Consider the following 26,043-nt stretch of genomic DNA (forward strand, 5'->3'; position numbering starts at 1 on the left):
GGCATGAAATACAACGTTTGTTTTGCAAATATCTCCAAATCATACATTCAGTAATGGTCACTATAGTAACAAATAATCCATGGAATCCTGTCAGCTCCAAATACACGTTCTTACTCACACGGCGCGCGCGTGTGAGATCGCCTTCAATGACTCAAATTGTCATGACGTCACAGCTTTTGGGGTGGAGAGAGCGCGCGGTGCGGCAGGTGAGCGAGAGCCAGCCTCGAGTGCTTCGGCTCTGGCGCCTCACAGCTGGCGGAGCTCGCTGCGGCCGGAAGAAGACGTCGCGCTGCGGACCGGAGCCATGGGGAAGCTTCAAGAGTTCGGCGTCATCTTCACCAACAACAAAGTGGTTTACAGTCCCGGCGAGTCGATCAGCGGAGTGGTGAAAATAAGGACGGGCAACCCGCTGCAGTACAAAGGTACGGACGTCCGCTTTCGGAACCGGCTGCCGGCGTGTTTCCGTGTTCGAGCGCTTGTTGTGTATTGTGGCCCCCGCTGACAGGAGGCGTCATGCGGGGCCGGCCGAGGTGGTGGGCGCCCCTTCTAGAGCCGCGGGTTTAACCGGCGTTTAAAAGCCGAGCGTTGACATCATGAGGCGTCTGCGCGGCGCCGGAGACCGGGGAGTGGACTTCTCACTTCCGAAACACCCGCCGTGTAATTTACGGCCGAATTTCAGCTGTTGGCTTTCAAGGAGTTTGAAAGCCGCGTCCTGCGTGTCGAGGGACGCGGAGAAGGGAAGACGGCGTGTGTCGCCCGTGACGGCTCGATTGCGTGTTTCGTGACCTGTGGACAGGGACGGATTAAACCAATCTGGGGCCCGGGGCACAGTAATTCACGGGGCCCCCCTATAACAACACCAGAGGGTCTGAACGCAATTTCACCATGCAGTTTTGATTAGTCATGTGACTTTCTCAACCCAGTCCTCAAGGACCCCCCCCCCCCTATCCTGCAGATTTTCTTTGCAACCCTGAATAGGTACCCGTTTGTAGTTATTCAACCAATCAGCAATGAATGTCAGATTTTGCACACCTTGCATGATTAAGTGCTATGAGATGATTGGTTGAGTAAGTACAAGCAGGGCTACCTGTGCAGGGTTACAATGAAAATCTGCAGGATAGGGGGTCCTTGAGGACTGGTTTGAGAAACACTGACTTACAGTAATCACTGGAAACAACGCAACGCATGTGATATTATTAAAGGACCTACAAAACGTTACATTATTGTAAACTACTAATAAGACACGTCAGCCCCTAGCTAACGGGTCTGACCCTTTAGCCGAGCGGTTAGTGATGTCGCCTTGTGGTGCAGTACACCCCGTATCGAATCCCGCACCGGGCAAGAAAATAACCGGTTACATTGGTGGCAGCGGTGGGATCCGGAAGTGTGCAGATCCTCAGAAGTCTCTTCGGAGCGCGGGAAGAACAAAGCTTGAGGGCGCGCTTCCGGGGAGGGTGACGACTGTAAACTACTAATAAGACACGTTAGCCCCTAGCTAACGGGTCTGACCCTTTAGCCGAGCGGTTAGTGATGTCGCCTTGTGGTGCAGTACACTCCGTATCGAATCCCGCACCGGGCAAGAAAATAACCGGTTACATTATTATTATTGTTGTTGTTGTTATTATTATTTCACCCGTCACCAGCACTAACTGCTAAGGCGCGCAAACGTCACGTTAACGTTACCTCCCAGAATGCATTGAATATGTAAGGGATAATGTACAGCGAGCTGGTTATTATTACGAAATAAACCCCGATACCCTAATGATTTTTGTTTTTGTTTGTATGTGTAGCCTATAACATTAAATTGTACATTGGTGCTAATGAATCCATATTTGAAATAATACAGGAATATTTTTGGTATACAATTGGAAAAAAATATTGTAGCGAATTCGGGGGACAACGCAACCACAGGAACTGCTTCGGCCGGGAAGCGAACCCGTATCGCCCGCACCGCAGGAGACATCGCTAACCGCTCGACTAAAGGGTGAGATCCGCCAGGCAGCCGCCAGCGTGTCTACTTATCCATGCACGTTACAGTATTTTGCCACCATGATTGAGAATTCTAGTGAAATCATGTCTTATATGAACCCTGGTAATCGACATTACCTCTTGTAATGATTATTTATAGAAGGGGTAATCATTGGGCGGATTTCAGAGGACGTAATTTCGCCCCAGGGCCCCAGAAGGGCGGGGCCCTGGGGCCCGGGCCCCGTCGGCCCGTGCATTAATCCGGCCATGCCTGTGGACGACCAAGCTGGCGTCCCTGAAGCGTAACGATGGTTGCGAGCTGAGACCGTGCGTAGGTCCGCGAAGACGGGAGGGACCTGACGGGCTCTGCTGGCTTGCCCGTTCCTCTAAGGGGCTTTGGACATACTGAACATCGTCTCGTGTTTCTTATTTGTGTAAGGGATGAGCCACCATGGAGCGGATTCTCGCTCACTGATCCTATAAAAAAGAAGAAGAAGGGCTGTGTCCAACAATGCTGCATCCACTGAGCATCAGCGTGGAGTGGAGCAGCAGGCTAGAGGACCCCCCCCCCCCTTGTTCATAGAACCAGGGTCACAGCGCATCTCAATCCAGCCCCCCCCTGCCCCATGCAACTGGTTTTCTATTCCATCAGGTAATTAATTAGATTCCCCTGTTGTGTCAGGTATTCCAGCCATCTGATCACAACAGGTGAACTTAATTAACTACTCGGCGGAGCAGAAAACCATACCGGCAGTGCAGGGAGGGGGGGTCCCCGAGGACTGGCTTGAGAACCGCTTATCTCACGGGCTCTATAGGCTTAGGGGACGAGGCCGGATGACTACACCCGCTGCCATGTCACCAATCTACAGACCAGATCTAGCATGCACAGGTCACAGAGGAGTGGCTTGCCCTCCAAAAAGGACAATAACACACCCTCGTACCAAAGCCTGGTTGGCTATAGCAATTGTCAGCAACACAATCAGGCAAAGATCGAGGATAGGTCTCGTTCCTCCGTTTTTCTTAGGGACCAGAAATTATCCAGCATTTCTACCACCTCTAAATCTCAATAAAAATATGAATTATCAGGCAAACAGTGTTGCTTTAATGAGAAACTGAATAAAAAGACTGCTACAATTACAAAATAATTGATACAATTTTTGTTTCACTAAAGCAAACACTTCTATTGTAGAGTAAATAACAACAAATATTTGGAACCCCCCCTCCCCCTCCCTTTAGTTAGAAGCACTGCAAGTCCTGCTGGAAACTATTTGGGCGGCGTGTTATTTGCATGTCTGGCATACCTTTGTCTCTGGTTAGTGAGATTAATTTGTCTAATGTGGGGTCTGACCTGCGAGCAGATGGTGTTACATGAGAGGTCAAAGCTCTCGCTGTGCTCTGTTACAAGGTCACGCTTGTATTGTCCGCCTGTACCCGACACCGCTCTCATCCACACGGTTACCGTGGTGACACATATGGAAGGTCCATGGAGGACATAGACGGAGCAGTACGCTTTAAGTAAAGTGGCTTACTTCACTTCACAAATCTAAGCTCATCATGAGCTATCTGACACTCTTCACCTCCAGCACACTCTTGATGTGCTCTTCCTTCAGAATCGCCCCTGCCACGTTTCTCCTCCCAATCGCACCATGGTAGAAGAGTTGAACCCTCCTCCGATGCTCCTGGCCTTACTCTTCTTCCATCCGGTCTCGTGCACACAATATATCGACCTTCGTTCTCTCCATCATATCAGCCAGCTCTCCCCCTTTGAATGTTGGCACTATGAGTGCCAACATTCAAAGTTACGACTCTCACCTCCACACTCCTACCCTTCCTCCTCTCCCGCTGCCTCTGCGCATGCCTCCCCCCTCTCCTTCTCCTTCACGCAACAGTAGCATAGTTTCCACCGGCACCCTGCTGGCCAACAGTACCAGTGTGGCGGTCGTTGGTAACCCGGGCCTCGACCGATCCGGTATGGAAATCTGATTTATGACCCACATATTTGATTTGGCAAAAGGTTTTACGCCGAATGAAGCCCCCCCCCCCCATTTATCCAGGTTTGGGGCCCGCACTAAGAACGCACTGGCTTGTGCATCCTCAGTGGCTGGGTTCATATATATATATATATATATATATATATATACGTATATATATAATGATAATGAATAATTTATGTCTTGATGCATGCTCTACAACTCAAGTAAGGAAATCACCATTTTACAATGCTGTGATGGCAACTATCCCCCAGTCCTCTGTGAATAGTACACATGGCCATTGAAACTCTGGTTAATGGTCACAGCAGTTGGCATATGAAGGCAATCGTTGGTTTCGGTCGTCCTTCCGCTGTGTTGTTTATCAGGGTGGGGACACCTGCAGTCAGCTGAGACTGAAGAGGTCCCTTAGATGAGTGATGAAACGTTTCTCTCAATAAACGTTGTGACCAGATGAACTGAGTCAACGTTCTGGTATGAATAACTTACCAGCTCCATTTATTGTTAGTTATGTTCCCTGTGACACCTGGCCGTGATGGGGCCATCTCCGGGGCTTGAACTGTGACTCTGCATGAGGACAATAACATAATAGTGCACTGTATGCTTGCATGGTATTTTTTATAATGTGCACATTACAGACAGATAACAATGATAAGGAGGGCGTCCGGTTAGCGTGGCAGTCTACTCTGTTGCCTACCAACACAGGATTGTGTTGGTAGGCCCCCTGTTACCTCCGGCTTGGTCGGGCGTCCCTACAAACACAATTGGCCGTGTCTGCGAGCGGGAAGCCGGATGTGGGTATGTGTCCTGGTTGCTGCACTAGCGCCTCCTCCGGTCGGTCGGGGTGCCTGTTCGGCGGGGGAGGGGGAACCGGGGGGAGTAGCGTGATCCTCCCACGCGCTACATTGGCTGGATAAAATTGGGGGGGGGGGACCAATGATAATACCAAACAGGGGATTCAAAAGAAGAGCAAGAAAAGGCAATGTGAATAAACGAGTAGGAAACTATAGCCGAGTTTAAACCTTTGCATGAAACTTGGTTTGCGTCGTAGTTTGCTCGGCGACAGCCAGGGCTCGCCGGGTAGGGTGTCGATACTGTGCAGAAGCCTGGATGAAGGCACTCAAATCTAAAAGTCTTGGTTTCCATTTAAGGCTTTCAGAACAGCATTACCATCAACGTGCTTTAAAAGGCCAGGATATATTCTGCCCCCCAGTGACACCACCCCTTTAAACACCACATCTCGTGTGATTGATGGTCCCGTTCTGCTAAAGGCCTGAATCATGCTGGAGGAGGTAAAGTGGACATGTCCTCTCTGTGCCCTGGTGACGGGGGTGGTGGGGGTTGGGGGGGGGGTGGAAAAGTGGAAAACCAGGGAGAAAGATAAAGCAATACAGTACATCGGCCTTTTACAGTGAATCTGAAGACTTCTTGTTCTGGATATTAGTTTTTTGTGTGTGTTTGTTTTTGGGGTTTTTTTGTATGGCATTTTAAGCTTGAATGAGTCTTTTTTGGGGGGGGGGGGTCACAGTGAAATCAGAGATGATTTGCATTGTGTTCTAGGTGATGAGGAGATGGGTTTGGTAATAGTGGATTCAGCATCATTATCGCACAGCTGCCGTCAGAAGGTATCATTGTATTTTAGCATTCACAGCACGACGCCGATGACGAGCTGTCGCCAGGACGCACAATCCAGGGACCATGTCTTCGCCCTTATTCAATTTGAAAAAAAAAAAACACACACACCTTAGTGCTCAACACTGATTTACATCTGGGAAAATATGGATGCCCATCCTTCTGCCGACACGCTGTAGACAAAGCATCATCTCCCCCACAAAGATAGATATTGTTTAATATCCATCCATCCATTATCCAGAGCACTTATCCTGCTCTCGGGGTCGCGGGGGATGCTGGAGCCTATCCCAGCAGTCACTGGACAGGCCGCCAGGGCATCACAGCCCCCCCCCCCCACCACACACACACATTCACACAATTTAGTATGGTCGATTCATCTGACCTACATGTCTTTGGACTGTGGGAGGAAACGCACACAGACACGGGGAGGACATGCCAACTCCACACAGAGGACGACCCGGGACGACCCCCAAGGTTGGACTAACCTGGGGCTCGAATCCAGAACCTTCTTGCTGTGAGGTGACCGTGCTAACCACTGCGCCACCATGCCGCCATAACAAAGTTTTATATATATGTACACACACACACACACACACACACACACACACACAGTCTAAAGACATGTAGGTCAGGTGAATCGGCTGTGCTAAATTGTTGCTAGGCGTGAATGTGTGTGTGTGTGTGTGTGTGTGTGTGTGGGCCCTGTGATGGCCTGGCAGCCTGTCCAGGGTGTCTCCCCGCCTGCCGCCCAATGACTGTGGCGATAGGCTCCAGCATCCCTGCGACCCCGAGAGCAGGATAAGCAGTTTGGATAATGGATGGATGGAAGGGGGGGGGGAGAGCGAGAGAGAGGGAGGAAGGGAGGGGAGGGGAGGGAGAGAGAGAGAGAGCGCGAAAGAGAGGGAGGGAGGGAGGGAGAGAGAGAGAGCAAAAGAGAGAGAGCGAGCGAGAGAAAGGGAGGAAGGGAGGGGAGAGAGGGGGCGGAGGGAGGGAGGGAGGGAGAGAGCAGGGGTGGAATTATTGTTCTCTTTTCTCCGTCTCATTTGGTGTGTGGATTGAGTCCTTCGGAGGCTGCCAGTCGATTCTGACTCGGCCATCCTGCTGGTAGACTCGGTGGCTGTTTCCTGCCAGAAAATCACGAAAATCACGCCACGAGGGAAAGATGCCGCCTCCATTTGCAGACTCTGACAGCAGAAATGGGGGTTTTGCCTTTCAGGAGAGGGTCCCTGTATGTTGTATTTGGTGGGCTGGGGGAGTACAGTGTCTGCCCTTGTGGGTGCATGTGTGTCTGGAACAATAGGCCGACCATGCTATCAGTTACACAGACCGTGGCGTCATATGAGCCGCGTGGGTTTTGCCTTCGTGAGTGTTTTGTTTACTCTTAACTCCAAGAGGGGGTCTACAGTTACCCAGCATTTGGATGAAATAAATAGTCGGGGGGGGATATAATATTCGTAATCGACGGCACGCCTGACTGGCGTTCCTGAGATTTCCGCTGCCAGGGTTGAGACGGGGAGGGAAGATGTGATGTGCGTTATCTCTCTGTGATTAATCACCGCCGTTAGGCAGCGTTTCCATTGATTAGTGCGCTGACAAAGACCAGACGAGTCAATTAAGGGGAAGTCGTCAACGCAGAGGGCGCCGGTGGGCTCCTCACGCGCTACTCGCACGTTGTATTGAACGTAAGCCTACGCTGCGGCCTGGTTGAAATACATCATCACGGGCATCCGGGTAGCGTAGCGGTCCATACCGTTGCCTAGCAACACAGTATCGCCAGTTTGAGTCCCGGCGTTACATCCTTCCTACGGACACAATTGGTCATGTCTGCAGGTGGGAAGCCGGATGTGGGTATGTGTCCTGGTCGCAGCGCTAGCGCCTCCTCTGGCGCCTGTTCGGCGGGGGGGGGGGGAATTGCGTGATCCTCCCACGCGCTACATCCACCCGGTGAAACTCCTCACTGTCAGGTGAAAAAAAGCGGCTGGCGAATCCACATGTACCGGAGGAGGCACGTGGTAGTCTGCAGCCGGATCAGCAGAGGGGGTGGAGCAGCGACCGGGGCGGCTCGGAAGAGTGGGGTAATTGGCCGGATACAATTGGGGAGAAAAGGGGGGGGAAATCCACAAAAAAACAAAACAAACATCATCACATCTGTTCCGTCATTGCACTGTGTGTGGTGACCTTGGTAGATTTCCAACAACAGCACTGAGTGTTGCTGTTCGCCTGCTCATTGAGGAGGTCGGGGGATCCCTCTGTGTCACTGATGAGCGATAGAGTTAAGGTGGCAGGGAGAGCCAGCGTGCCTGTTGCGTTTAGCATCGTGTTGAGTCTTGGTCAGTGTCTCGGGTCTCAGCGGTTTATACAGATACCTGATACAGAAGGGAGCACAGCCGTATCGACGCAACGCTGCAGGATGTACAGCAGGATGTACATCCTCCTGCTGTGCAGCAGGTTGTACAGGCTTCCTTCATAGCGGGATAAACCACGGTCATGTCAAATGAAAGAACACTTTTTAACACATACTGACTATCTGTAGTCTTAATAAACATTGCAGTAATTGTATATATACTATCTACGTGAGTAGGCAATAGATTAGTCATGTGTTGTAGTGAGTCTCTGATGCTTCACTCATTTGTATGCCGACTGAAATAAATTCAACAATAGTGTAGTGATTTCAGGGGGCAGCCGGGAATCGAACCCGGGTAGCCCGGACCACGGGCGACTGTGCTAACCAGTCAACTAAAGGGTCCAACCCGTTAGCCAAGGGCTAGTGAGTCTAGTCATCCGTGGTCGTTATACTGCCCCCCCCCTCCTTCGGGAAGTGCGTCCCCGCGCTTCAGCGTACCAGCCCCCCCACGCCTCCATGGTCGCATCATCCCACTTCTGACACCAATGTAGCGAATTCAGGGGGCAGCCGGGAATCGAACCCGGGTAGCCTGGACCGCGAGCGACCGCACTAACCAGTCCACTAATGGGTCCGAACTGTTAGCCAAGGGCTGGCGAGTCCAATCATCCGTGGTCGTTACGCTATTATTCATTAGCCCAAACGTGAAAGAGAGGCCATTAAGTGAACGTTTGTGAGATGTTGGGGTCATTCTCCCATATAGACCCGGTGGCTATTCTGGGAGGGTTTGTGTCAAATGTTTTTGACTACTTGTCAGGGTGAATCTTCAACCCTGACAACAGCTTGACAATGGCGTTCGTCCCGCCCGTGGTGCCGATTGGCTAATCATTAGTCCCGTGCAGCGCTCATTGGGTAATCCCTTTTTCAGCAGAGAAACTGCTGTTTCGTGTCATGATGCCAGACCAGAAGAGTCAGTCCACTCGGGCTGGAGTGGGCGGATTCAGTGGTCTGGACCCAGGCAAAAGCAGAACAACAATTTACCGAAACCTGACCGACGCCTGTGGTAACAGGAGCCATTGTCCTCCATGTAAATAACACTCGAGTCTCTCCGCCTTCGCTTCAGCTGCAAACACCCACTCACGTGCACAGACATCACCGACACACACACACACACCCTTAAATCGTGTTAAAGAAGACCGGAAAGTTAAATCAGTTCATCCGGACACACAGTTTAATGGGAGAAACACTTCATCACACATCAGAGTTTGTCACTTCTTGTTGAAAGCGTTTTCTTGTCTATCCAAACTAAGTGGTGGAGAATTTTAGGGAACCATCTTCTCAGTAAATACCACCTGAAGCACCAGTGTGTATTAATGTGTGTGTGTGTGTGGGGGGGGGGGGGGGTGTGAGTATTTTGTTTTTGTTTTATTGTTATTTCCAAACTTGTCTTCAGTTCACAACTTGCATTTTTATTCTACTCCAAGTGGTGAAGGAGGGTTGGATCCACCTTTAAATTGGGGAGTCAGCATTGATCATTAAGCCTCGTATAAATTAATGGATAGCATACCATGCCCGTGGGATCATCCATCCATCCATTATCCAAGCCGCTTATCCTACTTAGGGTCGCGGGGATGCTGGAGCCTATCCCAGCAGCCATTGGGCGGCAGGCGGGGAGACACCCTGGACCCCATAGGACCCCATAGGATCAGTGATGTTAAAATAGAGGCCTTGCCATGACTTGCTCCCACCCCACCTTTAGGACTGGGTCATACTAATGACTATCGTCTGACCTTTGTGGCCAATGACCCGTCCACCCCCGTGGTCTGTTATTTAGGTCTCCGGTGTAAGAGGATTCTGTCTCAGCCCCCCGAGATAAGCACAGAAACACCCCTCTATCCTCCCCTTCTGTCCCTCTCTGCAGATCACACCCCTTCTTCCTCTTTCTAACTGCTGTAAACACTTCCCATGCTGCGCTATGGTATGTTCAGGCAAGTGTCAAAACAGTAGAAGCAGTTTACAGTGGTTTGCAGAGCGGATGCGACTGCCTGTCTAAGGACTGAGAAATTGAGTCACTCATTTTTATAGAGAAATGAAAGTACGAGGGAAACATTGAGTTTCATCTTCCTTCTGGGAGATGCTCTTAAGTTTAATGGGTATTCGCTCAGCCATTAACATTTACTGCTACTCGTATTGTCGTGAGTCAAATGTTATGGGATGTCTATAGTCATTTTCTCATGGTAAATGTCAAATGATAAATTTCAAAATAAATTCAGACAGCTGGCACATTGGCCTTCTTCATAAAACTCAATATGCTTGTTAATGCTCTTTCTTGAAAGCACTGTCGCTGCTTGTTCTCTTGCGTCTCCAAGTGGTCAACTAAACTCACCGGTTAGTTAATGTAGATTATGATTCACACTCTGTCAGGGTAAGGGACTAACCTGCAAGTAAACAATTGTGCTAGGTACTTTTATATAGCAACGTTAATGAGGAATAAGGAACAAATTAACATCCTTTATTCAAAAACAAGTGTGAAACCACAGACTGAGCTTTGCCACTATGAAAGAAGAACTAGGTTTTAAAATGAGTTTCTACCCTTTGAAAAAGGAGAAACCCTTACTAACCTTGTAAGATGAAACAAAAATTAAAACAAGATAACTTTATTTATATAGTTACTTTTCTAAAACAATGTTACAAAGCGCTTTACAAAGAAACAAAACCAGACAAGGCAAAAATAAGAGTAAGACCAAATAAGTAAGAGTAAAAATCAAAACAGTAAGAATAAATGAATACAAATATCAAACACATGTAGAAGCTTTCACAAAAAGAAGATTTAAGGCGAGATTTAAAAGAACCTAGAGACTTAGTTTGTGTTAGTTGAACAGGAAGAGAGGTCCATAGTTTGGGGGCTCTCACAGCAAAAGCCCGGTCACCCTTAGTAACAAACGGGGACCTGGGAATAACCAGCATCATCTGCAGATCTTAATGATCGAGGGGATGTAGTATAAATCAGAAAGATATGTAGGAGAAAGACTGTTTAGTGCCTTAAAAGTGACCAGTAAAAATTTAAAATCAATTCGAAATATAACAGGGAGCCAGTGTAGGGAGGCAAGCACAGGAGTGATATGGCCATGCCTCTTGGACCGAACAGTGGCGTTTTGTACCAACTGCAGACGGTGGAGGGAGCCCTTGCTGATACCCAAGTCAATTCATGTCAATTTTATTTGTATAGCCTATTATCACAAAATACAAATTTGCCTCAGTGGGCTTCATAGCAACACAACATCCTGTCCTTAGATCTTCGCATCGGATAAGGAACAGCTCCCTTAAAATAAAAACCTTTAACAGGGAGAAAAAAATAGGAAGAAACCTCAGGGAGAACAACAGAGGAGGGATCTCTCTCCCAAGACGGACAGATGTGCAATGGATGTTGTGTTTACACAATTTACAGAATACAGCACTGAAAGAGGATAGCAGAATTATATTGGATTTATAAAATGTATGATGAATGTGATGAGGAGGATGCCAAGCAGTGCCCAGATGCCACGGTAACAGCCCAGGACCCGAACCATAAGACCACCATCACCATGTACAAAAAAAAACATTAGTCACGTCTGAGTGAGAGAAGGATATAACATTGAAATGGGATAACACAATTATATGGATTTATAAGCTATATAAAAAGAAAATATGATGAGGGGAATGCCAAGCAGTGTCCAGGTGGCGACCACCATCACAATGGAGACCTGGGAGTAGGACAGACTGTGTGTGCACACAATGGAGACTCACATCACACCACTCACAGACATGGAAGAAGAGAAAGTAGAAGACATCATTCAGAGAGAGAGAAAAGATGCGAGAGAAGAGAACAGTTTGCAATAGTCAATAATATATATGCTATAATCTTGTCGACAGACAGTGCTTGGTAAATTCATTGAGACAGAAACCGACCCGCCATGCAGTACAGGTTGTGAAGCACTCAAATTAAAGGCAACTAAATGTAAGCTAAGGCAAAAAGATGAGATTTGAGTTTGGATTACCCAAGTATAGTGCATTACAATAGTCAAGCCGAGAAGAGATAAAAACATGTACAGCTTTTTGCAGATCTGCAATTGATAAAAATGACGTGGTGTTTGGAGGTTACCTTGAGCTGGAGAAATCATGACTGAACAACATGTTTGATTTGATTATCAAAACCGAGGTTAACATTGAATATTACCTCAAGATTCTTGGCAGCCTGCTTAATACTACCTGACAGACCACCAAAATGATGGAATTTGAGGGACCGAGCAGAATGACTTCAGAATTATCATCATTAAGTTTTCGGACATCCAGGATTTAATGTCAGAGGGGAAAGTTGTGAGATAAGCTAGGGCGCTAGGATCTGTGGGTTTTAGTGGCATGTATAAATGAGTGTCATCAGCATAAAAATGGTTAAACACATCATGGTTTTGAATGACCTGGCTAGGGGCAGCATGTATGTAAGAAACAGAAGGGGGCCAAGAACTGAGCCTTGAGAGACACCACAACTCAACTGAGTTATCAAGGAAATAGTTACCCAGAACAAATTAAAAGTTTCTTTTGGTGAGGTAAGAGCGTGGTAAACTAAGAGCCCAGCCATTGATGCCAATCCAAGTCTCTAAGTGATGTAAGAGGATGCTGTGATCAACTGTGTCAAAGGCAACACTTAAGTTTAAAAGAACTAAAACCTGAAGTTGCACGAGTGACTGGTGAACACTGCATCAACTGGGGAAACTTTCTTGTTATCCCTGCCAGGCGGTATACATTTGGCTGCATGTGCGTCTGTCCACGACTAATCTCACCAACTACTGGACCTATTTTTTTTTGTGAAGTTATGACTGTATGATCAAGAACCACTCGTGGTTGCCATGATTAAAAACCTTCGGAAAACATTTGTTCTCACTATTGCCGCTCCCTCTCATCATTCACTCCCTAGCTCACTCAACCAGCGCGGCTTTCCACCGTTGCACGCATGCGCACTGTAACATGCATGGATAAGTAGACACGTTGGTCCTTGACTAACGGGTCGGACACTTTAGTCGACTGGTTAACGTTGTCGGTTGCGGAGTGGGAGACACGGGTTCGCGTCCCGGCTGTGGCGGTTCCCGGACTGCCCCCCAAATTTGTTACAGCACAGTTGATTTAGCTCCGGCAGCGACAATGCCTGTTATGTGTTCAGGTGTGAGTATTGAAAGTAAACGAGACGTCAATCATATTTCCCAAATCAGCAAATAATCCATTGCTCATCTCAGCACTGGAGAACTGGAGGAACAATGGATGAACCAAAAAGAACTCGCTTTATTCACCTCGCCGCAGTGTTTATCTGACATCATGAGGGGGATTAGACGCGGAAGTGCCATGGACTCCAATGTTAAAACTCCGCTATGAAAATACCTTTCAGGGGTAAGATTCATCACAGTCACAGCTGGAAATTACCTCAGCAGCCACAATGAAACATTTCCCATGGCTGAGCTATGTTTTTGCTGTTTTTTATTGCTTCAAAATGAATGAAAGTCATTGGCTTACATTCATTTTATACCATGAAAACCACGACGGTTAAAAACAACCGAAGTCTTTTAATATAAGGGCCCCTTCTCCCGGTAGGTGAAAAAAGGGGTGGTTTGTTGCCAAGTCCGAGCACAGGTGAAGGGGAGCTATGCCTGGCGGAGATATCGAGTGCACTCTTCTAGTTGTTTTTGTGTCACATGGTGTGCGTTTGCAATCTGGTTGCTGAGTGACAAAGGAAGCGCTGATGGTGATGCTGCAATAGCTGCTATAGTTCATATTGGTGCACATTGTGGTTGTTCAGAATCAGAAACACTTTGTCATTTCATTTCATGCTCTTGCGCACATGAAATGAAACGAAACATCGCCAGACACCTTCGACACACCTCCCCGCACTCCACATGACAACACCAAAAACACAGTCAAGGCTAGGCGAGGCTACCACCAGACTGCCCTTGGTGTTATCCAGACTGCCCTCGGTGTTATCCAGGCAGGGCTGTGGTCCCTGGGCTCCCAGCCATCAAACAACGACAAACTTAGACGTGTACAAAGACACTGCGTGGACAGTACTGGGTGAGGTCGCCGCAAACATGAATTCACGCCGCCATCTTCCCACACCGGTACTGGGTGAGGCTGCTGCAAACGTAATTTTGCACTGCCATCCTCCCACACCGGAAGCGGAACAAAAGATAAGTGGAACTTGAAGATCAGATGGCTTGTTGATATTTATCCAGAAGTTCATATAGTGCGTGATAGTGTATTTTGTATATGGCTGTGTTGGCTGTATCTGCATCCATATGAGAAGTGTGTGTGTGTGTGTGTGTGTGTGTGCAAGGGGGGGAGGTGCAGTTCGTTACTGAAGGCCCTGACGGAAACCCCATAATACGCTACTGATTGTACGTGGTATGTGGTAGTAATGGGGCAATGATGTCTAACTGTATGGACGTATATGTATGCGTGTATGAAGGTGAATTTATAATTTCTATTTGAATGTTTGGAGTTGAAATTGTATTTTAATATGTAGATTGTGGTAACACATTTACTTAAGTAGAAAAATAGATTGTCTATTTATCTACTTTAAGGTGTCAGATAACAAATGACATAACACTTGTACCCGCAGAATGAATCCTCAATCTCCTTGATGACTTTCTGATTTTCCTCCAAAGTGGTTGTTAGACATTTTGCTTAAAGGGGCAATCTTGAATATTTCTACTGTCCATTAGATTACTATATTTTTCTAGTTGACTATCTTTAATGCTTCTCTGTTGTTGTTCTACCAGAGAGTAAGGGTGTACTCACATTGGGCAAGGCAAGGCAAATTTATTTATATAGCACATTTTAGTATCAAGCCAATTCAAAGTGCTTTACATAAAGCATAAAAGGCATTAAGAGAAGCGACATAAGGCAATAAAAAGACATTTAAAAACAAATAAAAAGAGTAAAAGTTACAGTGCAGTTTAAGATGAAAATCCAAAGCTTCAAGTTCTATTTAATAAAAGGCAGCAGCAAAGAGGAAAGTCTTCAGTCCAGATTTAAAAGAACTGAGAGTTGTAGCAGACCTGCCGTTCTCCGGGAGGTTGTTCCAGATATGTGGTGCATAAAAATGGAAAGCTACTTCTCCATGTTTAGTTTTGACTCTGGGGACAGAAAACAGACCTGTCCCAGATGATCTGGGTAGTCTGGATGGTTCATAGTGTAGCAGTAGATCAGAAATGTATTTTGGCCCTAAACCATTCAGAGCTTTGTAAACCAAGAGGAGTTTTAAAATGAATTATTTGACAGACAGGAAGCCAATGTAGTGACCTCAGGACTGGAGTGATGTGATCCACTCTTTTTGTCTTAGTAAGGACTCGAGCAGCAGCGTTCTGAATCAGTTGCGGCTGTTTGATTGATTTTTTATTTATTTTATTTTATTTTTTGAAAGACCTACAAAGACACCACTACAGTAATCAAGTCGACTGAATACAAATATATGGACAAGTTTTTCCAAGTCCTGCTGAGACATAAATCCTTTAATTCTTGATATATTCATCATGGGGATAGTAGGCTGACTTTGTAATTGTTTTAATGTGGCTATATAATTTCAGGTCTGAGTCCATGACTACGCTAAGATTTCTGGCTTGGTTTGTGGTTTTTGAACATTACCGATTGTAGTTGAGTGCTGACTTTTAATCATTCTTCCTTGGCTCCAAACTAATTACTTCAGTTTTATCTTTGTTTAATTGAAGAAAATTCTGAGACATCCAATCATTGATTTGTTCAATGCACTTACTCAGTGCTTGTATGGGATTATAGTCCCCTGGTGTCACAGTTATGTAAATCTGCATGTCGTCTGCATAATTATGGTAACATATTTTGTTATTTTCCATAATCTGGACTAGTGGGAGCATATAGATATAGATATAGATAAACAGAAGCGGCCCCAGAATGGAGCGTTGGGGAACTCCACAGGTCATTTTTGAACACTCAGATTTGTAATTACCTATTGACACAAAGTAGTCCCTGTCCTTTAAGTCGAATTCAAACCAGTTTAGTGCTGTGCCAAAAAGTCCCACTCAGTTTTCCAGTCGGTCTTGTAATACATTGTAGTCGACTGTGTCAAATGCAGCACTGAGATCCAATAATACCAGATTCTGCCACTGTCTGTGTTTAAGCAAATGTAATTAAAGACCTTTACAAGAGCAGTCTCACTGCTGTGGTGTGGTCAAAATCCTGACTGGAAGACATCGTAACTGTTGCTAGTGCCAAAAAGTTGTTGAACTGCTGGAAAATATCTTTTTCAATTATTTTACTTCAAAATGTGATTTTTGATATGGGCCTATAACTGTTCATTAGTGAAGAGAGAAGGGATGTGTTGATAATTTGTAGAAGATCTGAGGACATGCAATTAGAAACATTTTTGAAAAAGCCTGTTGGCAGAATATCAAGGCAGGAGGAGGAGGATTTCAGATGTTGTATAATGTCCCCCTTGTTTTTATTGTTGATGGAATCAAATTGTGACTTGCTATTTAAATTGGTTTTAGGTGGACTTAGGGACAACACATGTCCTGTACCTAGTATGGAGGCACGGGCTGCCTGTTTAATTTTCTGGATTTTGTCATTAAAGAAGGAGGCAAATTCATTGCAGGCCCTGGTAGATAGAAATTCAGAGGCTACTGTCACCGGGGGGTTTGTTGGCCTGTCGACAGTAGCAAACAAGGCATGTACATTATTATTGTTTTTGGCAATGATGTCAGAGCAGTAAGACTGCCTTGCATGTCTCAGTTCCAAGTTATAAATGCGCAGTCTGTCCTTATAGATTTCATAATGAACAGTAAGATTTGTTTTTCGCCACCTGCTTTCAGCTTTACGACTCTTTTTTTCCGATTCTGACCAGTGTGGCACATCTCCGTGGAGGTCTTTTCTTACCAGAGACCACCTTCACCTTAGCGGGTGCAACAACATCGATAACATCTGTAATTGTAGAATTAAAATTACCTACAAAACTCATTGACTGAGACCCGAGAGAAGGCGGGTGTGAAAGAGGAAGCTTGAGTAAATATTTCACTGGTGCTTTCAGTGATATGCCATTTTGTGATTTGTTTGAGCGTTTGTGCGCACAGAGATAGTCCTCTCAAAGAAATCACAGGAATGATCGAAGAGCACGACATCAGTTACAGCAGCCTTAGAAATGTTCAGACCCTTGGGGATGATTAAGTCCAGTGTTCCCTTTGTTGTGTCTGGGCTCTGTCACATGCTGAGTCAGTCCATAGTGCTCAAGAACACAGCACAGTTCTTTAGTTACTCTGTCCGGGGGGTTGTCAGCATGGATATTTAAATCACTTGCAATAACTACACTGTCAAATTCAGTACAGGTTATAGACAGCAGTTCAGTTAAGTCATCAAAAAAGTTTGCATTGTATTTCGGTGCCCTATAGATATTTAAGAATGTAACTCGAGAAGAGGAGCTGAAGAGCCACATATTCAAAAGAAGAAAAAAATTCCGTAAGATACCTACTTGCATTGGAGCAAATCATTAAACAAAACGGCAACTCCACCTCCTTTCTTATGATTTCTGGTTTCTCTCACAAAACTGGAATTGGCAGGGGTTGACTCAATAAGAACAGTTGCACTGTTGTCCTGGTCAAACGAAGTTTCAGTTAAAAACATAAAATTGAGATTGTGCTTTATGATAAAATTATTGATTAAAAATGTTTTTCCTGCCAAAGACCTGATATTTAGTAATGCCAAATTTAATGTGTTTAAAGTAATATCTGCGCAATTCTTTGTGACAGGCTGTGGCTGCTGGCGAACAACTGGAGTCAGATTAGATGACGTAGCTGTGTGCTTTGAGTACACTTTGTTCCTCCTGAAGCTGGTCAAAACAGGAATTGCAGACTTTGGAGTTGCTCCTCGTTGTCCGGGGTGGGCTGTAACAGCAGCAGAGGGTCCATACCCAGTAAGCAGAGCGAGACATGAGCTGAAGGGGAGGGGAGGCGGCAGCAGGGTAAGGACCCAGTGGGTGCTACTTGTCAGCATGCCCTGTAATGCTGACCACAGGGAGATTGTCCTTGGTTTGTTTGGATAACTGGGAACTTTTGGTGCCGCATAGTATCTCGTCAATCCATTTTATCTGCATCCTTAATTGTGTTAGATATCTCTAAGAGGTGGGGGGGGGGGATGATCCATGGTGTAGTCCTTGTTTTCTTGGGTAGAAAAGATTGCTCTACTTTTCCCAAATTTTCCTGACCCCTTCCAAATACCAGCAGTGAGGTGCTGGAGGCCGTAGGTTAGGTTGGCAGTAAGCATGTGAGCCCCCCCCCCCAACTCTGTTTAAATGAACCCTGTCCATTCTGAAACTGTTTCGTTGCCCCCAGAACAGGTTGAAGTTGTCAATGAAGTTCAGTTTTTGAGCAGTGCATGTGGAGGAAAGCCAGGTATTTAATGTCACCAAGCACCTGACACGTTCAGTTCCTTTCCTTATTTTCAGGATTGGACCTGACACAAATATCTGAGCTGGGACTTGTTGTAGAATGTCCATTAGGTGTATGAAGTCTCTTTTTAACAGCTCTGATTCATGTGTCATTCCAGGACAGGTGTTATTTGTTCCAACATGCACAATACGTGTGTCCATGCTTGAATGGTTGAATAACACTTGTGGCAGTATTTGGACCATGCCACAAACCGTAGAGTTGGGTAGACAGACAGTTTTCAAAACTTTGCTTTTGGCATCTCTTATTATATGGTCACCTACCAGCAGAGCTGTCACTGGTTTGATGTTTTGGCTAGCTTGGTTAACTTCTTTTTCATATGCCCGGTGCATGTTCTGCTGTCTTTATTGATGGTGTGACATCAGCTTTAGTGGCTTTTGATCTGTTGTTTAACTCTGGGTGCAGCCGAGAGATGCTCCATAAGGGCTTAGCTGTATCATGGGCTATGGTCTTGGCGTTAGCTTCTGAGCTAGCGGTACTAATGCTAGCTGTTGTATTACCATTGTGCTCACTGGCAGGCAGCTCATCCAGAATAATGATCCTGTTCTCCAGCTGAACCTCTGGTGAGACATTAGTGGAACTGTGCTTGTGTCTGACTCTTCTTTTACCCCGGACAACGTCTGTCCAGAGCTCAGGGGTAGAACAGGTCTTTGGTCTTGCTCCTTGGTTTAGCCAATAGCACATATCCAGGTCTGATGTGGTGTCGGTCTCAAGCGGGTTCAGGCCGGACCATGGAGAAGTGTCCACATAGTCATCGGCGTGGGGCTCCTTATGCCCGAAAGCCGCTTCGCAACGCATTTCGTGTCCCTGGTTCTGCTCGTCAGCTGGTTCTGGGGCATCAGCTTGGGAAGCAGCAAACAGAGTGTCAGTAAGTTTTTCATCCTCTTGTATTTGGTAGAGATTCTTTTTTCTTTTTTATATTTGGTAGAGATTCTTTTCTCAAGCTCTGGGATTTTCTGGCTGAGCGTGGCACAACTGGTGCGTTCAGTGGAGGGGGAAGAGAGATGGGCATTTTTCCCCAAACTTGAAGACCAAAAATGGGAACACAGTTGGATTTCCAGAAATCAGACAAAAACCTCAGCAAGGAATTAAAAATCCCGAAAATAGCACAAGCAAACCATAAAATTGATTAAAAGTTGTTAGAAGTAGGGTGTCTGGGTGGTGTGGTGGTCTATTCCACTGCCTACCAACACGAGGATCGCCGCTTCGAATCCCCATGCTCCCTCCGTCTTGGTCAGGTGCCCCTACAGACACAATTGGCCGTGTCTGCGGGTGGTAAGCCGGATGTGGGTATGTGTCCTGGTCGCTGCACTAGCGCCTCGGGGGCCCTTTCGTAGGGGAGGGGGAACTGGGGGCGAATAGGGTGATCCTCCCACGCCCTACATCCCCCTGGCGAAACTCTTCACTGTCAGGTAAAAAGAAGCGGCTGGCGACTCCACATTTATCGGAGGAGGCATGTGGGAGTCTGCAGCCCTCCCGGATCAGCAGAGGGGGTTGAGTAGAGTAGAGTAATTGGCCCGATACAATTGGGGAGAAAAGTGTGTGTGTGGGGGGGGGGGTTGTTAGTTAAAAGTAGCATGAAATTGTGGCTAAGACTAGATAAAAATGTCAATCTTAGACGGAGCTTCTACCAGTAAAACACAATGCCGACGCATGCGCACATCTGCCAAAATAAATTTTTTTCAGCACATTCGTGTACTAATTTTATACTTGGACAGTTAAAATGTGGAAATATATAGCATGTCAGCAGTGAACGCCACACTTAAGTTTACTTTGGCCGTTAAAGGGAAGACAAAATGCCGGAGGACCTCAGCTTTGTTGCTGTTGCGCTACCTTGTTCTATTTATTACAGTTTGTTCATTTGTTTTTCACTCTTTACTGTGTAATTGTCAAAAATAATAGTAGCTGTATTTCTGAGTGATTTCTGATCCGCATATTTGACTTGGCAAAGTACCGATTTTCAAGAGTAAGGGTGATGTGCAGAGCTGTAGCAACTACAGAGGTAGAAGGTTGATCAGCCACAGCATGAAGATATGGGAAAGAGTAATAGAAGCCAGGTTAAGAGGAGAGGTGATGATCAGCGAGCAGCAGTATGGTTTCACACCATGAAAGAGCACCACAGATGTGATGTTTGCTCTGAGTGTTGATGGGGAAGTCTAGAGAAGGCCAGAAAGAGTTGCATTGTGTCTTTGTGGATTTAGAGAAAGCTTATGACAGGGTGCCGAGAGAGGAGGTGTGGTATTGTATGAGGAAGTCGGGAGTTGCAGAGAAGTATGTAGGAGTGGTGCAGGATACGTATGAGGGAAGTGTGACAGTGGTGAGGTGTGTGGTAGGAATGACGTAGGGTTCTTTGTAAGTACCCATAACCTGGACTTCACCCACCTGACCAAGACCTGGCTAGATAACAATGGCACAGTCACGCTCATTGAGACTGCACCCCTTGGCTTCAAATTCATCCATACCACCAGATCTGATGAGAGGTGATGGAATAGCCGCTGTCTTCTCTAATACCTAAAGCTGCAAGGAAATCCCCCTCGGGGAGTCCACGTCTTTTGAAAACCTTGATTTTTCTGTACTTTGTAATGCTATGTTTAGTAATTACTGTCTATCGGCCATCAAAATCTAAACATGGCTTCCTTAATTCATTTTATGAGCTACTATCCAAGGTTTCCACTGACTACGGTTGTTTCATCATCTCAGGTGATTTTAATGTTCATGTTGACAATCAAACAGACCCCGATGCTAGAAACCTGATAGTTTACTGGAGGCATTTGCTCTCACTCAGCATGTCTCTGGACCCACCCACAATAAGGGGCATACGCTAGACTTGTGCCCCTTTTCCACTGCATGGTACCGGCTCGACTCAACTCAACTCTACCCACTTTTTTTTTTTTTTTTTTTTGGTTTTCCATTTGGCAAAAGTTAGGGATAGTCCCTGGTACAGGTACTTTTTTTGGTACCACCTCTGTTGAGGTTCCAAGTGATCTGAGCCGATATTAAAAGGTGACATGAAAATACCACTCTAAATATGCAAATATAATAAAATAAAATATAAATATATGTATATTTGTTTATTTGTTTATATTTATTTAAATATAGATAAAATCTTTTTAAAAAAAACTAGTCAACATGCCCACAAATGACCAGCGGGGCTTCGCCGTGAGGGGATGCTGTCTGCAGTGGAAAACGAAATCCCAAAAAGTAAAGCGAGTAGGGTCAAATAGAGTAGAGTCGAGTTGAGCCAGTACCATGCAGTGGAAAAGAGGCAAAGGACTAGATATTACTGTACCCTGTGTCATGGATGTTGCTTTCTCAGATCACTTTTGCCAATTTTTTGATGCGTCTGCTTACCGTGTACAACAGGGGAGCATTCGAACAATCAAAACACATCTCATTGACAACAATACAACTGAAACCTTTAAGAAATCTCTAAATGATATCGTTCATGACATCACCAACTGAGGATCTTGTGAACAACTTCAACTCAAAAATACGAAATACCTTTGAAACCATGGCACCTGTTAAAACTAAAAGCACAGAAAAACAAAAAGCCCCCTGGAGAAATGGAGTGGTAGTTGGGCAGCTTCAGAGAGAGTGTCGCCAGGAAGAACAACAGTGGAGAAAGACTAAACTTTCAGGTCCACCATGAACTCTACAAGGATAGACTGAATAACTGCAACAAAGAAATTAAACAGGCCAGACAGTCTTTCTTCTCTACAATCATTTATGAAAATATTGACAATAGTGAAGTGCTCTTCTCTACTGTTGATCGACTTATTGAGCCACCATCTCCAACCCATCAGAGATGCCGTCCACTGACGAATGTCAGCAACTCACTACATTCTTCAATAACAACATTATTGCCATTAGACAGAACACCAGGGCCTCAAGATGAAGAAATGAACCTACCCTCCAGGTCTCCAGCAATATCACTGGCACCAGGTCTCACTTTGAACCTCTAGACCTTAAAAAACTAGAGAATACTGTTGGGCAGCTCAGGTCCTCCACCTTGCTGCTTGGATCCTAGGTCAGGATCTGCTTGGATCTTAGGTCAGGTATATTTCCTGCAGCACTGGCTGTCATTAAACCACTTCTGAAGAAGAGCAACCTTGATGCGACAGTTATTGCCAACTATCGGCCCATCTCCAACGCACCATTCCTCAGCAAAATACTTGGGAAAAAAATCAGTTTAAACCTTCTCGACATTTATCAGTCAGGTTTTCCATTGGGAGTGACGAAGAAAGACAGGATTAGGAACGATTCTATTATAACCGTACAACCTGAGCGGTTGGACGGTTTGGAGACAAAGCAAGAGAGGCATGGTTGAGATGGTTTGTACATGTGTGGAGGAGAGATGCTGGTTATATTAGGAGAAGGATGCTGAATATGGAGCTGCCAGGGAAGAGGAAAAGAGGAAGGCCAAAGAGGAGGTTAATGGATGTGGTGAGGGAGGACATGTCGGTGGCTGGTGTGACAGAGGAAGATGCAGAGGACAGGAAGCTATGGAAACGATGGTCCGCTGTGGCGCCCCCTAACGGGAGCAGCCGAAAGTAGTAGTAGCAGTTTTCAATCTCACCGTGGCACGGAAAAAACACTTACCAAAGTTGTGAACGATCTGCATATGACCACAGATTCTTTACTCTCTTTTTTCCCCCCCCCTTTTTTCCCCCTAATCGTATCCGGCCAATTGTATCCGGTCGCTGCTCCACCCCCTCTGCTGATCCGGGGAGGGCTGCAGACTACCACATGCCTCCTCCGATACATGTGGAGTCGCCGGCCGCTTCTTTTCACCCGACAGTGAGGAGTTTCGCCAGGGGGATGTAGCGCGTGGGAGGATCACGCAATTCCCCCCAGTCCCCCCTCCCCCCCAAACAGGTGCCCCGACCGACCAGCGGAGTTAACGTGTAATGTGTGTGAACTGAGGAGTAAGTTTCACTTGAACATTGGGGGGGACACATGTAGCGGGGGGTCAGGGGGTCCTCCCCCTGGAAATTTTGAGCATCACACATTTAATTTCCTGCATTCTGGTGAATTTGTATGCACCAATTTGCTCTTTTTCTACATCAATTTATTGTGGAAATGTCTTATTTATGTAAAAGAAAAACAACTTTCAGCTAGCTAGTTTGTGAGGGGGTCTGAACTGATAACCCCAAACACAAGTGATAAACTAGATAAGGCTGTAATTCATCCGGAAATACGTAAGAAAATCTAAGTCGGAAACCCCAAAGGTAAGAAAGGGTGGTGTACTGGGCTAGACAAGCAAGCTGGCTAGCTACGTTACTTACACTTGCTTACACGACCATTCATGCTCCGGTCTCCTGGTTGTCAGGAGCAACTGGAAGACAGCAACGAGGTCGGCAATCCCAGTGGCACGGTTAAAATGGTATGGTCCAAGCATAGGGGTGTATGAAATCGTTGGAAAACAAGTATGAATGACATTTTAAGTAGTTCGACCGTCTGTGTTGTTATTTTACCTTTTTTTGGCGAGGGAGTTGACATTATCATTCATGATATATTTTTTTGGGGGGGGACAAATTCACCTCTTCTAAATATTGAGGGGGACATGTCCCCCCTGACCCCCCCATAAATTACGCCCATGCGTGTGAACAAACCACTGAGTGTGATGGCGTACATGGTGTGAATAGATATTTCCAGATAAGGCCCACTGAGAATAAACACAATGGTGTGGGTCCTCTCAGCTCAGGAGGTCCAGTTAGATTTGAGCCATGCATGCAGACATGTTGAAATCTGTAGGGCTAATCCTAATCCAGGCTAATCCCCCTGCACATGCTTAAACACACACAGGCATGCTTTAAACATGTTGCCCCCTCTCTCTCTCCCCCTCTCTCTCTCTCTCTCTCTCTCTCTCTCTCTCTCTCTCTCTCTCTCTCTCTCTCTCTCTCATGCATGCACACACACACACAGATTTATACATAAACCTCGCACTCACATGTGGAAAGACACACAAGCACACAAGCCTTGGCACAAAAGCAACGTTATGAAATGCCCGTAGCATAGAAATGCCTACAAGTGTTGCTGTAGTATATGTTGTGCAGCACATCTTTTTGTGCTGTCATTTTAGTCCCCGAAGGATTATCGTCTCTCTATCCAGGGCTGTTCAGTGCAGACTCTTTGCTCCGCATGCAGGCTTTCTCTCTCTCGTTCCACAATAAAGACAGCTGACCCGGTCCATGTCAAAAGCTGAGTGAGCGGACAACTCCAGCTCTGTTCTTGCTGGTGTGCGATACCCTTACAGCCGTTTGTCACAGATCACAACAAAGGGTGAAGATATGCTGAAAGTGAGAGGGGCTAATTGTTAGCTGTGCCTGGAATATTCAAAGGTAACTTCATCTGTGAGAAATGCTGTGTAACAGGATATTGGGGTGTCGGCTGGGGGGTGTTTGTGGTATTCGCATGGACAAGAAAGGCGTTGTGGCTGGCCGGCATCAATCCGTCTCTCTGTTCGGTTGGGGTGGAGGACGTTCTTCTTTCTTTACTGCTCGTGTGACTGTCTGGGCAAAAGCACGTGGTCATGAAGGCATTCAAGGGTGAAAGCAGCACAGTGTGGGCCGGTTTATTTATTGAATGTGTGTAGATGTTTTCCTGTTTGCACAGAAATGTTGAAATGACGCCGACGGTTGTTGGCCATTGAATTAAGTCTATATATTTATTTTTTGCTAAAACAAACAAGTGTGGTGGACATCCGGGTAGCGTAGCGGTCTATTCCATCGACTACCAACGCGGGGATCGCCGGTTCGAATCCCCGTGTTACCTCCGTCTGGTCGGTCAGGGTGCCTGTTCAGGGGGGAGGGTGAACTGGGGGGGGAATAGAGGGATCCTCCCACGTGCTACGTCCCCCTGGCGAAACTCCTCACTGTCAGGTGAAAAGAAGCGGCTGGCGACTCCACATGTATCGGTGGAGGCATTTGGTAGTCTGCAGCCCTCCCCGGATCTGCAGAGGGGGTGGAGCAGCGACTGGGGGGTTGGGGGGAAAAGGGGGGGGGGACAAGTGTGCGCTAACTCTTTCACGATATTTCAACTCTATTTCGGTTGCTTCCCACACTGCTACTGTTTGTAGTGTAACAGATAGTATATATATATATATATATATATATATATATATATATATATATATACACTACCGTTCAAAAGTTTGGGATCACCCAAACAATTTCGTGTTTTCCATGAAAAGTCACGCTTATTCACCACCATATGTTGTGAAATGAATAGAAAATAGAGTCAAGACATTGACAAGGTTAGAAATAATGATTTGTATTTGAAATAAGATTTTTTTTACATCAAACTTTGCTTTCGTCAAAGAATCCTCCATTTGCAGCAATTACAGCATTGCAGACCTTTGGCATTCTAGCTGTTAATTTGTTGAGGTAATCTGGAGAAATTGCACCCCACGCTTCCAGAAGCAGCTCCCACAAGTTGGATTGGTTGGATGGGCACTTCTTTGAGCAGATTGAGTTTCTGGAGCATCACATTTGTGGGGTCAATTAAACGCTCAAAATGGCCAGAAAAAGAGAACTTTCATCTGAAACTCGACAGTCTATTCTTGTTCTTAGAAATGAAGGCTATTCCATGCGAGAAATTGCTAAGAAATTGAAGATTTCCT

At 46.1% G+C, this 26,043-nt stretch overlaps 1 protein-coding gene across 1 annotated transcript in view; it reads left to right on the plus strand.

Moving 5' to 3' along the window:
• The first annotated feature begins 236 nt into the window (after window positions 1-236).
• Window positions 237-26,043, plus strand: part of arrdc1b (arrestin domain containing 1b) — a 67,641-nt gene continuing 41,834 nt past the window's right edge. The window contains 1 exon segment of the mRNA XM_056290660.1: window positions 237-422. Coding sequence (XP_056146635.1) covers window positions 305-422 — 118 coding nt within the window. The 5' untranslated portion in view covers window positions 237-304.

Source organism: Lampris incognitus, chromosome 12 (genome assembly GCF_029633865.1).
Source record: "Lampris incognitus isolate fLamInc1 chromosome 12, fLamInc1.hap2, whole genome shotgun sequence".
NCBI lineage: Eukaryota > Metazoa > Chordata > Actinopteri > Lampriformes > Lampridae > Lampris > Lampris incognitus.